Below are 15,463 nucleotides of genomic sequence, written 5' to 3'. Positions count from 1 at the left end.
GGAGAAAGGTCGATTACTTCTTTCAAAAATACTGGCTTTCCTATATGATGTCGCATACATATTTTTTATTTTAGGTAATAAAATTTTGCTCTCCTCACTCCATCCTCTGCACCATCTGGCTGGCTGCTGCCCTCCAAAATATCCTTCTGTTTTGGTCTTCCTATAACAAGCTCATGCAGCTCTCCTTTGGAAAAATTCTTCCTATCTTGAGTGTCTGCTTCCAGAGAAAGTAAGGAAGGTGATGACCTTGACACAGAGATGCAGGTCCTGTTGCCTAGGCAAAAGGGGCTAAAAAAATTTAAGTCCAGAAGAGCGAGACAACTTTTGGAAGGGACTCAGCCAGTCACCTTCTTAATTCACTAAACAACAACAAGAAGGAGGACTTATCTGACTTGTAAGATTCTGTCATTATACCGATCTCAATAAAAGTATGTTAGCCTTCCTGTGGAGTTAATTTTATGGTCTGGTTTACCTAGTGGGGCTGACACTGCTGAAACATAAGTATAGAGTTGCATACATCTAGTGCCAAGATTCAGAAAGCCTACTTCTTCCTATAGATCAGGGGTGTCAAATTGCCATCCCGCGGGCTGGATGCGTCATGACGAAACCGCTCCCACCCCATTGCCGGCAATCAAAAAAAAGTCATGATATGTCGTGACATGTCATGTGACGTTGCGAGTTTGACACCATTGTTTCACGTTCTGCCTAGTTTTACAAATTCTAAAACATCATTTCCTAATCTTATCCATTAGTTCTCCAAGCTCACACTCAAAGAGCAACCAATGTAGGAGTAACATCGGCTCCTGTGTGAATAAGAACTGAAAGGCTAGTCTAAGTTAGCCTGATCACAGAGTGATTAAAATTCATTAACTTTTTCAATAATGGAATTGCCAGTGCTTTGGTAAGCCGGTAAGAATGCTCTCTGTTCTTCATTGCCCCTGTAAAAAGTCTTTTCTTCTACAGGTAGTCATTGACTTACAACAATTCATTTAGTGACCATTCAAAGTTACATTGGCACTGAAAAAAATGCTTAGGTCCATTTTTCATACTTACAAGCATTGCAGTATCCCCATGATCATGTGATCAAAATTTGGATGCTTGGCAACGGACTCATATTTATGACAGTTGCAGTGTCCCGGGGTCATGGGATCACCTTTTGTGACCTTCTTACAAGCCAAGTCAATGGGGAAGTCAGATTTACTTAACAACCATGTCACTAACTTAACAACTGCCATGATTCACTTAACACCTGTTTCACTTAGCAATCAAAATTTTGGGTTCAATTGTGGTCGTAAGACAAGGACTACCTATACCAAATAGATACCGAGTTGGTCTTCTATCACCCCATTTCATTCAGCTAGTTTAAAACCTTTAATTGAAATTTAATTAATCAGGAAATAAAATCCAACCAAACAGGGTTTTTGTCTTGCTTACTTGTCTGCCTCACAAAATCTCCTTTTCTGAGTAATAGTTTACAGTGTGGAAGAAGCCCCCAACTCTATAAGGTTTCCTAATTTATATTCTTGGCCTTCCAGCTAAATTGTTAGGTAAAGACAATGCTAGAGATGATTTATTTGAACAATATAAGACAGACACAGCTAAGATACTTGATAAATGCTCGTCTGGGATCTCATTTTGTATCTCCTGCCCCTGGGAAAAAAGGGGGTGTGGTTATTTACGTTAAGCAAAGTCTACCAGTTTGTCTGGTAGAATCAGATCCTCAAGGAAGATATGTTATGATTGAACTTGGTTTATATGGTAAGAAAATACTTATAGTGGGACTGTACGCACCAAACCAGCAACAGGAACAATTTTATAGATTGTTACATCAGAAAATAACTTCACTGGACTATAGATCTGTGATATTAATGGGAGATTGGAATGGTGTCTTAGATACACAAAGGGACAAAAAAGGTTCTTCTACCTTTTTTAAACAGGCCAAATTACCTAAAGCCTTTTTTGATCTGAAAGAGGATTGGGAGCTGAGGGATTATTGGCGTGAACGTAATCAAGAGGAGAGAGACTTTACCTTTTTCTCAGATAGACATCAATCTTTTTCAAGAATTGACTTTTTCTTGATTACAACTGACTTATATAATAGGGTAAAGAATGTAAAAATTTTTCCTAGGTCATTGACGGATCATAGTCCAGTTTGGATGGAAATGGCTGATGAAAAAGAGGAGAGGAGATCCTGGAGGGTGAATGAGAACTTATTTAGACAAGAAAGGAATGTTCAAAAATTAAAGGAGTGCTTAAAGGATTATTTTGCTTTAAATATGCATAAAGGAACATCAATATCAATGGTATGGGACGCAGGTAAAGCTTTCATGCGTGGGATTCTGATAAAAATGAACAATGTCCATAGACAAAAGCAGATCCAGAAACGTAAGGAACTGGAAGATGAGATTAAATTAAAAGAAAAGTCTTTGATTCTAAATCCTTCAGATGAAAAGGTTAAAGAATCTATAAAGTTGCTAAAAACACAATTTAATATGTTGATGGCTGATCAAACCGCAACTAACTTATTGTTTATGAAACAAAATACATTTTGTAATGCTAATAAACCAGGGAGATGGTTGGACTATCAATTAAGAAAGAAACAGAGACAGAGAATTATAGATAAAATAAATTATAATGGTAAATTAGTTTATCAGAAGGAGTTGATTAAGAAATCTTTTTTAGATTATTATCAAAAATTATATAAGAGTACCAATGTACAAATTTTAGATATAAATAATTATCTAAGTGAGGCTAATTTTCCTAAACTAACAGAAGATCAGAAACAAGAAATTAATGGTTTAATTACCAATGAGGAAATTGTGACAGTTATTAAGCAATTAAAATTAGGTAAAGCGCCGGGTACGGATGGTTTGACATCCATTTATTATAAAACCTTAGTAGAAGAGATGATTCAGCCTTTATGTGAGCTTTTTAATAATATATTACAGGGCTCAGAGATTCCTCCGTCATGGCGCAGTGCTTTTATATCCTTGATTCCAAAAGAGGATCAAGATCTTACTTTACCAAAGAATTATAGGCCTATATCTCTCTTAAATGTAGATTATAAGATCTTTGCAAAAATTTTAGCTAATAGGCTTATGAGGGTTATGCATCAGCTTATACATAAGGATCAATCGGGTTTTATAACTGGTAGGTATATGAAAAATAATGCTAGACAAATTATTCATTTATTAGAATATTTAGATAAGAATAACCAAATCTCTGCAGGGCTGATATTTTTAGATGCTGAAAAAGCTTTTGATCAATTGAATTGGCAGTTTATGTTAAGAGTAGTTGAGGAGATGAATTTTGGAGAAAAAATATTACAAGCTTTTGGTGCTATATATCAAAAACAAACGGCACAACTTAGTTAATGGGGGTTTGTCAGAGGTTTTTACAATAGAAAAAGGTACAAGACAGGGATGTCCATTGTCACCGTTACTGTTTGTTTTAACATTGGAAATTTTGTTGATTAAAATTCGAGAGTCGCAGGAAATAAAAGGAATAGAAGTTAACAAAAAAGAATATAAGTTAAGAGCTTTTGCAGATGACTTGGTGGTTACTTTGTCTCAACCTACCTATTCTGTAGTAAAGTTACTACAACTGATTTACCAATATGGATAGGTTTCGGGTTTTAAAATTAATAATAAGACTAAAATATTATCTAAAAACATGACTAATCGGGATAAGCAGATTTTGGTTAATTTGACTGATTTTGAAGTTGTTGATAAGATAAAATATTTGGGGTTTAATTTATCTGTTTCTAATGTAAAATTGTATAAGAATAATTATGAAAGGCTGTGGGTCAGGGTACAGAAAGACTTGAAGAATTGGGAGAAGTTACAGTTATCTCTTATGGGAAGAACTGCTTTTCTTCTTTTTTAAGCACTTTTTCTTTTTAATGCTTATGTTTTTTTGTTATATATATCTTATTGTTAATTATTTTATAAGTTGTTTAACTTTTTTTTAGGATTTTTTAAATTTTAATTAAGCCTATATTCAGCTCTGGGAAGCTCGGGGGGGGATGGAGGGGTGGTTTGGGAGGGGTTGGGTGAGGGTTATTTTGTTTTTTTGTTGTTGTCTTTTTTGTTTTTTGTAAAAACTCTTAAAAATTTTCAATTAAAAAAAAAATATTGTTGGGAGGGACACTTAAATTTTCCTTCCATGAATTCTTTCATCATTTCATATTTTTGCATCAAAACTTAATCGATGATTAAATGATTTGTAGGGCCACACAAAGTACTCCAGCACCTATGAATGGCTAGCAGTACATAAAGCTTAAAAAAAAAAAACCATAAGCAACAGTATAAATCTTTCCTCTATAAATATTTTCTCAGTCAAACATTTTGTCTATTGGAATTGGTTTATCAAAATACAGTATGCAGTTTTGTTCTGTGCCTCTGTTGAATCTTATTACAACCACATATTGTTGCTTCCTCAGTATATATTTCATCAAAGCTCACATTATTTATACATAGCAATTTGGTTATAGTTTCACTCTAGATATTCCTCAAATGCCCTCTGACTTTTACAACTTTTCAACCATCTTAATAAAATGCAAAAAAAAGAAAACCCCAACCTTTCAGTCTTTGGAGGAGATAATTAAATCTGTCAGGGAATCTTTTATTCATCTTAGAAAATATTATGCTAGTTTTTCTTCTCATTTATTAAACATCATTCTTATCTTCTGTGTACAAAATCACTATTTTAACACACACACAACCAGTTCCCTGAACTGTTGGCAACAGACATCAACACTATAAACTACTTTACTGGCAACAGAGTTGTTGTGCCACTATTCTGCTTTCCACAAATGGATACTAGCTCATTCTCAAGCTTTGTGATAAAAGATTTTGAGTGACTTCCTTCCAAATGCAACTAATGGAGCTGGCATGAGATAATATACCCCTTGCTTTTAAAAATTAAATTTCAATTTATCAAGAGATTCTCACAATTGCCTGCAGCTGGCTTGTACAGAGAAAGGGAAGGCTAGTGAGTTTTGAAAGTGGTTCCATTTTCCCCGTGTAAGTTTGTTCATTTGTTTGAAAAATAATGCCCTAAGCTGTTCAGACATTCATGGGAATGAAACCTGTTTGAGAACCTCTGGCTTAAATGAAAACAATAAAAGTGGTAGGTTACTGAGGGACATAGGAGTATTCTACATTGCAAAGAACTCTATAGAAAAGGAAAAATATACAGTAAACCTCAACTTGGCTGCAAGGCAAAGTAACAATGTGATTCCAACAGCAAGAAAGTTCAATCTAAAATTCAAAAAATAAACATCTTACAGAAGTCTCCCCCATGTAATTTTTTTTTTGCTAGCATTCAGATCTTAACCTGTCATACATTTGTGAGGCTGTGAGAAGCTAAGATTATCACATTGCTGATAACGTTTGATATTGGGGTAATTTTATTTATCTATTATTAATTTACTTGCCACCCATCTTTCCCCAAAGAGACTCTTTTATAGGTAGTCCTTGACTTACGATCACAATTAAGCCCAACATTTATTTTGCTAAGTGAGGCGTTCGTTAGGTGAGTTTTGCCCCGTTTTACCACCTCTCTTGCTACATTTGTTAAGTGAATCACTACAGTTGTTAAATTAGTAAAACAGTTGTTAAATGAATCTGGCTTCCCCACTGACTTTGTCTGAAGGTTGCAGAAGGTGATCACATGAACCCAGGAATCTGCAATCATCATAAATATGAACCAGTTGTCAAGCATCTGAATTCTGGTTACATGACCATGGGGATGCTACAATAGTCGTGTGAAAATCGGTCATAAGTCACTTTTTTCGGTGCCGTTGTAACTTCAAGTGGTCACTAAACGAACCGTTGTATGTTAAGAACTATCTATATTTTGATAATTACTGATCTACTGTCAATCTATAACATTATATTCATGGTCACTGAGAAAAAATATGTAACACACGGAATAAATACATTTTTAAAATGAAGAAGTCCAAACATTTGGAAAAGGAATAGCAACCACGAAGTCAGCTCCTCGTTCTTGTTAGAGATGCACACCTACCTCTCAGCTGGCTAAAAGTGATAATGAATTTGCCGGTTACAGACTTCAGCTCATTGTTGGCCAACGTGATGAGATGTATGCCTTCAGCCACATGCCTCATGACTTTATAAAGAGCGATGGGAAATGTCATCAATTTGCAGTCTGCCAAATCTAAAGAAAAACAGCAAAGGAGGAAAGGAAGGGTGAGAGAAGAAATATTGAGTTTTCCAGAACAAAATAAGTTGCATTCTGATGCATCCAATTTTTATCAGTTGTCTGTCCTGAGGATTAGATACTTGCAGTAGAAGAATCAGGAGCAGATACACTTAAGGTAACTTTGAAATAAAGTCTATCTTGATAAGACAGGATGGAGTGTTGCAACAGACCAGAATATCAAAATAATAGTGCTGCCAGGAGGTTATAATGCTGCAAAAATCCTATCACTTAATTATGTTTTTCTTATCACTTAATTATGAATCCTATTCACTGACAAACATAGCATGCAGGCAAGAAATGAAAAATGAATTATTGACAAGATAAACGCAAGTAGCTATTGTCTCCACTTCGTTTCAGAAATCAGTAAAAAGTCCACCCTGTCTCTGCTCTGTATTCTTCTATCTCATAACTTCTCTCTGAAGGCCTTGCCCTTCAAAAATACTTAAAGTTTGGTAATGTAGGAATAATATTCCTTCAGCAAAGGAATATAATGAGCACATTTTCTTCCTCCTCTTGGTAAAAGTGGTTTTTGCTCTTTTGAAGTGATCTGACGGAGAACCTGCTCTCATCCTGTACGTGAGAAGAACACTCAAGTAACTCCTCCCTATTCTATGCTAATCTAGCCAGCATGTAGAACAGTGATGGCGAACCTTTTAGAGACCGAGTGCCCCAAAACCACCCCCTGCCCCTGCTCTGCCTCCTTCCCTGCCTGCTCCACCCCCCTGCCCCCTGCCCCACCTGCCCGCAGGCCACGCACAGTCTCCATGGCCCGCTGCAGATCACCCAGGTAGCCCTGCAGCACCATGGAAGCCACGCCATCTGCCCACACCCCGCAGCACTATGGGGCTCAAGGGGAGAGTCTTGTCCCCACTGCCCAGCTATGTCCTTGGCTGTGCTGCTCTGTGCGGGCCGTGCCGAGGGGTGACTCTCCTCCAGGGGGGCTGCTGGTGAGGAGGGGGTCACGGGGGGAGGTGCGGCTGGGATGACGGCACGTGTGCCCATAGAGAGGGCTCCGAGTGCCGCCTCTGGCACACGTGCCATAGGTTCGCCACTACTGATGTAGAAGAAACACAGGGGAAAAGCTATGGAATTGACTCAGCCTTCCATCCTTCCAAGGCTGGTAATATGAGGACCCGCGATTGTTGGGGGCAATATGCTGACATTGTAAACCGCTCGTGCCAACCTGGCACTCAGATAAATCAGCCACTAACAGGGTATACAGAGATAAACAACATCTACACACTATTCAAAAGAGACAGTCAAAATGCCCAAAAGGAAACCAAAAGACCACAGAAATCTCCTCGCCAGCAATAAACATCCATATGAGTAGAAATTAACACTAAGACCAACACTAGACTGACAATCAAAAAGTAAATAATGTCGCAATCAAGGAACTACCAATACCGACAAACAAGCCAACTGTAAAGAGTAGTGTAATCAAGGAACCACCGATACTTACAAGGCAAGTCACTGGTACAGTATATAAAAATAAAAGCAAATCCTTTTAGCACTGAGAAAGTTTGGTAATGAAATGTATGCAAGAAAACACCAAGCTCACAGAGCACGGAGGATCCCACAGTGATTTCCTGTTTCTACAATACTTAGTACTGTACTATTTCACCACCAAGAAGTAGAATTCAGAATTCTTCTTAGAGCCATCTTAAAAAACAGAGGTTGGTTACATAGTCTTAGTAGAAGATAGCAGAAACATAGAAACATCAATTCAAAGTCAAATTGTTCATGTGCCAAATAAATAAATAAAAAAGAAGTATCATTTCATTAAAAGTGAATTAGATGAGTCTAAACAAACTAGTGGAGCACTTTTTATTGTGAGAATAATCTTCTGAAGATGCTAACAAATTGAGCAGTATGAAAGGCAGGGAATAGTTTTTATAGTCTCAAACCTGACTTCTCTAGCAACACTACGCCCTTCAGAAAAGCTGCATTAATCACAATGTAAGATCACAGGTTTTTATTTACTTATTAGTAAATGGCCCTTCATACGCCATGTAACATGGGATAAATATATATTTAATGTTTAAATAAATTAATGTTGTTATTATTAATAGAACATACGCACTGCTAAAATGAAGAAAAAACTTGTACAAAATATACAACATAAAACACAATGCATACCCACATACATAAAATATCAGTCATTTTTGAAGTCTCATCATGAGCAGAAGCTACCTGGGATATCTGATGAATGAACTTCACAGGGACTTAGATGAGGGCAAGTACTCTTCTGAGACCCACAGATTCTCAGCAGCTTTTAATATCATCAACCGTGGTACCCTTCTGGGTCATCCACAATAGGGTTTCCCAACCTTGCCAATTTTAAGAGGTGTGGACTTCAATTCTCAGAATTCCCCAAACAGCCATGCTTCTGGGAATTGAAAAAGACACCTCTTAAAGTTGCCAAGATTGGGAAATCCTGACTTATAACAATTAGAAGTTGGAGTTCATCCATGGCAATTTCAGTCCAGAATCACTAGCTCAGTGCTTTCTCCCCTGCCATGTTCTTCAGTCCCTTTATGAACCTGAAAATATGTGCATCTTTATGACTAAAAACATATTTGATTCCTTTTCAAGCAGAAAATATTTTGCTTTTGCACTAAATGATCATGATCACAGCCTCTACCCCCCCTAAACATCTGAGTAAGGTCCATTTTCATTCTTACGTTGCTTGTCTTTGCAAGCATATCTCTAGATCAGTGATTCTCAACCTTTTTAATGCCGCGACCCCCAACCGGTCGTAAGTCGAGGACTACTCGACCGGTCGTAAGTCGAGGACTACTCAACTGGTGCAGCACCATTTGCAGAATGGGTCTTTTGGCGGGCTCAGCAGGGCAGAGACAGCCTGGACAATTCCTATTGGCTTTTGAAAGCCAATAGAATTAGACTCTGTTCAAGAGAGTCTATTCTATTGGCTTTCAAAAGCCAATAGAATAAAAGAGAGTAGCACAGCTAAGGAAAAGGGGGGAAAAATGGCGGACTGCGTTGTTTGGCGACCCCCATGAAATGGTCATTCGACCCCAAATGGGGTCCCGACCCACAGGTTGAGAACCACTGCTCTAGATCTTGTTTGATCTCAAAAAAAATGAGAAGGGCTGGATCTCATTAGTATTTGGATGGAAAAACCAAGAGGAAACCCACATCACAAGTCATAAAATGGCCAAGTTTGAAGACCCCTGACCTGTACTATAGTCAAGACAATGAAATGGAACATGCATGAAGTCAGAAGAATCAAGGGAATCTTTCCACCAATCTCTCATTTCTTTTTAAGACAAGTAAATTTTAGACTTTACTAGATGGATAAAGTGTCAGAAGGCAAAAGGCTTATTACTTTGGAATGTTTATTAAGCACATGACATGGTCTTTGCAGTTTGCTAGCTAACATAGTTACTTTATATTTTACTTTGTATTTTAAACATAGTTACTTTATATTTTACTTTGTCTTTTAAACATAATTACTTTATATTTTGATTTGACTTGTTTTCTCTCTTTTAAAATGATGTTTAGGCTCATCGATGTTCAGACTGGAACGTAGGAATAGCTTTTAACAAACCGAAAAGATAAACAGGCTGGAGACGCTCTCCAGATAAGAGAAAGTTTGTTAGCACAAATTTGGGTTTGGTTTATCTCTTTCATGAACACTAAACAACCTTTTCCCTTACTATTCACGCCCCTTCTCAGGTCAGATCTCATTTTTTTTTTTAATTGAAAAATTTTTAAAAGTTTTACAAGTCAACCCTCACCCAATCCCTCCCAAACCCCCCTTCCCCCCTCCCCAAACTTCCCAGAACTGAATATAGGCTTATTTAAAATTTTAAAAAACCTTTTACAACTTATGAGATAATTAATAATAAGATATACATAACATAAACATTAAAAAAGTACTTAAAAAAGAAATAAAAAAAGGAAAGAGAGAGAAAGAAAAAGAAAAAAAAAGAAAGAGAAAAAAATAAAAGAAAGAGAAAAGAAAACAAAAGACAGAAAAAGAAAAGAGAAAACAATCTATACAAACTATGAAAAAGCTAAATGATATTTTTCCATATCCAAATTATGTTGTATAAAATTTATCCATTTTTTCCATATAACAAAAAATTTCTCTTGAGATTGCTCCTTTAAGAAAGCCGAAATCTTTGCCATTTCCGCCAAGTAAGAAACTTTATAAAACCACTCTTGTAAAGTAGGCAAAGATTCCTTCTTCCAATATTGTCCTACTAACAGCCTTGCGGCTGTAATCAAATTTAACATCAATATGACTTCCTTAGCATCACAATCAGTAACAATACCTAATAAAAATAATTGTGGGGTGAATTTAACCCTCCTTCTAAAGATTCTTTGGATATTCCACCATATCTTAATCCAAAAAGCTTTTATATTTTTACACGACCACCAAATATGGTAATAAGTAGCATCCAAACAACCACATCTCCCACATTTAGGCTGTAGATCAGGGTACATAATAGACATTTTTTGTGGATCAAGGTGCCATCTATAAAACATTTTGTAAAAATTCTCTCTTAAATTCTGCTCTTGTGTGAATTTAACATTCCTCATCCAGATAAGTTCCCAGGTATCCAATGGGATTGGTTCACCAATATTTTGTGCCCATTTAATCATACAATCTTTGATTAATTCAGATTCTGAATCCATTTCAACTAAAACCCCATAAACCCTCTTAATATGAGTTGGTCTTTGATCCCTTACTTGTTTAAAAAGATTTTCATCTTCTCTAAGCCAACCCATATTACGATCCGTCTTCCATCTATCCACTATTTGTCTGTATTGAAACCATGAGTAAGTAATGTTTACATCTACTAAGTCTTCCAAAGATTTTAACTGCCAATTTTGACCATCCCATCTAAGTAGTTGTGTATAGGAAACCGTATCCATCTTGACTCCTCTCTTTATCCCCTCTATCGCATGCCAAGGTATAGCCCATAATGGTATTTTAAAATCACTTTTATAATATTTCCTCCACACCCTAAGCAAAGAAATCCTTATAATATGAGATTTAAAAACCCGATCCACTTTTTTATTAAAAATTAAATAGGCATGCCATCCAAAAAGTAAATCCCAACCCTCCAAATGGAGAATTTCTACATTTGTTAAATTCGTCCAATCGCTAATCAATGTTAGAACCTCAGCGTCATAATATAGTTTCAAATTCGGTACCTTGAGTCCACTTCTCTCACGAAAATCTTGCATAATTTTAAGTTTTACCCTTGTTTTTTTCCCTGCCCAAATAAATTTGTTAATACCTTTCTGCCATTCATTTAAATTAAGTTCATTCTTTAAGATAGGTAACATTTGAAACAAAAAAAGAAATTTTGGTAGAACATTCATTTTAATAACTGCAATTCTACCCATAAGAGATAACTGTAAGTTATCCCAATTCTTTAAATCCTTCTGTACCCCAATCCACAACTTTTCATAATTGTTTTTATACAATTTTACATTAGAAACGGATAATATGACGCCCAAATATTTTATTCCATCTGTCTATACTGAAACATAAGAATATCATCTTGTGAGGTTTCCACCTTTTTTTCCATATCATGAAATTTATACTCAAGAAAATCTACTTTTTCTGCAACTTCTTCCACTCTGGAGTCCAGCTTCACAACCACAGAAGCCAATCTAGATAAAGCTGAGACTATATCTTGCCTCAAAATAGTATTATTCAAAAAGCTCTTTCATTTCTTTCTTCATTTCCTCCTTACTTTCAGACTTGCTCTGTTCCAAAAGTTGCTTCACTTCCTCCCTAAATTGAGACACAGTATTTTCCATTATATCTTTGATGTCTTGTACAAACGAGCCTGATGGGGGAGGAGAAGGTGGAGATATAGCCTTAGGTTGTGGACGGGTGGTGTAACTTTAAGTTGTTGTTGAACAGTTGCAATAACAGGAGAAGAAATCACCTTAGAAACTATAGAAGCTGGTTGTCTCTTTGAAGCCATTTTTTTTAAATTAGTCCCTCTTTCTTTCTTCTTAAAAAAAAATGCTTAAATCTTTACAAATAAAAAAACCCAGAAAAAATGCAATAAAAATTAGAACCTCCAAAGCACTTTAAAAGGAAAAAGAAAAAAAACTTAAAAAAGAAAAAGAGAGCAATGCTAAGCATACATTTCATTCAGTCCGTCTTTTCTTTCCGGAGATAAGAAAAAAAAAACTTTCAAAGCGCCATTTTACTTTCACTCTCACTTTCCGCCCGAAGAAAAAAAAATCAAAAAAAAGAAATCAGCATAAGCTAAAAAAAATTAAGAAAAATAAATCTTTAACTCTAAATAAAATCCTTTAAACAGTTCTGTCCGTTTTAAAAATCACTCACCAGAAAGCTTTAAATGCGGAAATGGTAGCGGCGTTTCGCTTTGCTTCCGAAGAAACAAAGACAGCTGAGAGGCGGAGAAGGCACGAACTCCGAGGGAGCACTCTTTCTCCCCCCCCTAAAAAAAATCCAGGGAAGGTTAAGAGGTTCTACCTCTATTCATGCAGTCTCTACCCCTTCCCTTCGCCCGGGAAGGGGATTTCGAACCGCGGGCCAGCTGATGAACGCTGTGCTCTGCAGTTCTGACACCATCTCAGGAGGACGGCTACAAAGTAGCCGCCATCACCGTCGCTTGACCACCGGAAGTCCAGGTCAGATCTCATTTTAATGAACGTGTGTGCTATTATGGGATGCAAATATGTAACATGTTCAACTGCATGTAACTGATTTCCTATGCAAAGGGAAGGTTACATTTATCCTGTCCAATCAACTTTCCTCTTGGATTTTTCTTTTCTTTTGTTAACTATAAAAGGGGATATAAACTAAGGATCGGGGTTCCCTCTTTGACTGAGAGGAATCCCTTTTGTCTGAATATTCTGATAAATTGTAATAAAATGATCTTTTTGTCTCGGTCTGTGTCTCATTGGGAAATACGCATGCCGAGGCACAATTCTGAAAAAGCCATATTTGGCCTTCAACACCTATAATATATAGAAGGTTCAATTTTAGGTAGTCCTCAACTTACAACCACTATCGGAATCAGAATTTTCGCTATTAAGCAAGGTGATTGATAAGTGAGTCTTGCCCGGTTTTATGACCTTTACTGCCATGGCTGTTAAGTGAAACACTGTTAAGTGATTGTTAAGCAGGCCTGGCTTCCCCCATTGACTTTGCTTGTCAGAAGTTGGCTGGGAAGGTTATCAATGGCGATCCCATGATCCCAGAACACGGCAACCATCATATATACACGCCAGTTGCCAAGCGCCCAAATTATAAGCATGCGATCGTGGGAATATTGCAATGGCTGTAAGTCATTTTTTCCTACACTGTTGTAATTATTAACGGTTGCTAAAAAAATGGTTGTAAGTTGAGGACTACCTGTATACAAATTCTAAAGCTGCCAATTAGGTGATCAGAAATCCATGCTTCTTTTGCTGTTAATGGGCTTTTCTTTCTACTTCAATTAGGCAGCACTTGAAAAGATCATAAATCCATTACACACAATCCAACGAGATCATGGAAGTTTATAAACACAGTCAACATGTTCCACCTTTAAAATTCTTCCCTGTATTACTAAAACGATACAGATTAACAGCAGAGCTCCTGCATCATACTTAGTCAACATTTAATTGTGATCAATTAAACAAACTACAATTGGCTGATTACTCAATACACTAAGCCATGAACTCTGGTTTGCAAGCCAGGGTATTCCAACTCACACAATAAACATAGCTGGGAATTCTTGAAATTTGTTATATCCATATGACACCCTAGAATGATAAATGAGATTGTGTTCCTCCTTATGAATAAAAACTAATGAACGGGTGCTCAGTTATCCTCACAGTGCCAGCTATCATTTTAGCATCAATGGGCTCAATACAGTATCTTTTATCCTCTCTGCACACCACCAAGTTGACTCCCAGTCACAATTTGGTTCTACTCCCAGCAATTTCAGGAAAAGTACATAGAGTTTTGGGTTCCTGATCTTAAGAGCCAGATCTTAGAAGAGGATTGTTGGCTGTACAGCTAAAGAAATGAAATCAAAGAACAGATTAGAAAGAGAATTCCTAAAAACCCAGATGGGCTTTTGGAGAAACAAATGTAGGAACACTTGGAAACCTATGATGTTTGATCATGATCCACAGTTGGACAATCCCTGTAGTAAGCCATAACAAATAAACATTGATGGAATATCACTGGGATAAGTAAACCCAGTTAGCTACTATTTCCTATACAATAGCTTTACTCTTCAAATATCTATATTTATATCTATATAATTTCTAGATACGATTTTTTTAAATTCACATACTGTGATTTAGTATACTATAAACACTAACAAAGTTATCGGTGTGATAAGTAAATCCACTTAGCTTTTATTTTAGTCACCTGTAAATGTATAGGTCTAGTAAATGAACTAGACCTGAAAAACAGTACTGTTTAAAATATTTCCTACAAAATAGCTTTAACATTCAACCATACAGTACTCATAGAAGTATAATATTTAGTGATTCTTATCTACATTTTTAATTCAGAACACTTGTGATTATTAGTGCATAGCTCTCCTCTGCTAATATATGGAACCCTATGTCATATTATAAATTATTACATGATCTTCTGTTTATATCTCTTAATTTTCTGTTTGAATAGGCAGGGCTGGCTGAGGAATTCTGGGAGTTGAAGTCCACAAGTCTTAAAGTTGCCAAGTTTGAAGACCCCTGGCATAGTGGCTTTGGGTTACACAGAGATGGCGTGTATCTCTTGGTATCTGTTGATAGCCAATTTGTCAAAATGTCAAATTCCTTAGCAACTTTGGTTTTGTTTTGCTCTAAATAGACATACTTTCCCAGATGAAATTGGGAAATTTATGCTGTATAATCTGGAGACTTCAACTGAATTAACACTGACTGCTGATCACGCAGCACCAGAAATCAGCCAGCTGAATACAATTATTTTCAAAATCTAATGGAAAAGTGCATCTAACTCTGTCCAGATCCATTCTCACCGAGCGCTGCAGTTAATAATTTTGAGTAGAACAATGGAAGAAGTGTTATGAGAGAAAGAGGTGTTATGAGAGAGGTGTTATGAGAGAAAGGGCTTAAATAAGAATTTAATTTGCAAAGCTCAGTTTCCAGGTGTTTCTCCTTTTCTGATGCCCAATTCTTTGCAAAACAATTATCTATTATTTAATGTTGGAGTCATGAGTCACCACATTATGCTGTAGTGACCTGGCAGGGTGAGGGA

The 15,463-nt window shown here is 36.5% G+C and overlaps 1 protein-coding gene across 4 annotated transcripts in view; it reads right to left on the bottom strand.

Moving 5' to 3' along the window:
* The window catches only part of LRRC20 (leucine rich repeat containing 20), a 100,576-nt gene that overhangs the window by 62,763 nt on the left and 22,350 nt on the right, over positions 1-15,463 (bottom strand). For all 4 annotated transcript variants that reach the window (XM_039348172.1, XM_039348173.1, XM_039348174.1 and 1 more), the window contains exon 3: positions 6,031-6,180. In XM_039348172.1, the coding sequence (XP_039204106.1) occupies positions 6,031-6,180 (150 nt within the window). The remainder of the gene's footprint in view (positions 1-6,030; positions 6,181-15,463) is intronic.

Source organism: Crotalus tigris, unplaced genomic scaffold, assembly GCF_016545835.1.
Source record: "Crotalus tigris isolate CLP2741 ecotype Arizona unplaced genomic scaffold, ASM1654583v1 scf7180000018124.1459596, whole genome shotgun sequence".
Taxonomy (NCBI): Eukaryota; Metazoa; Chordata; class Lepidosauria; order Squamata; family Viperidae; genus Crotalus; species Crotalus tigris.
Note: the sequence above shows the minus strand (reverse complement) of the source record. Positions and strands in the feature narration are given on the sequence as shown.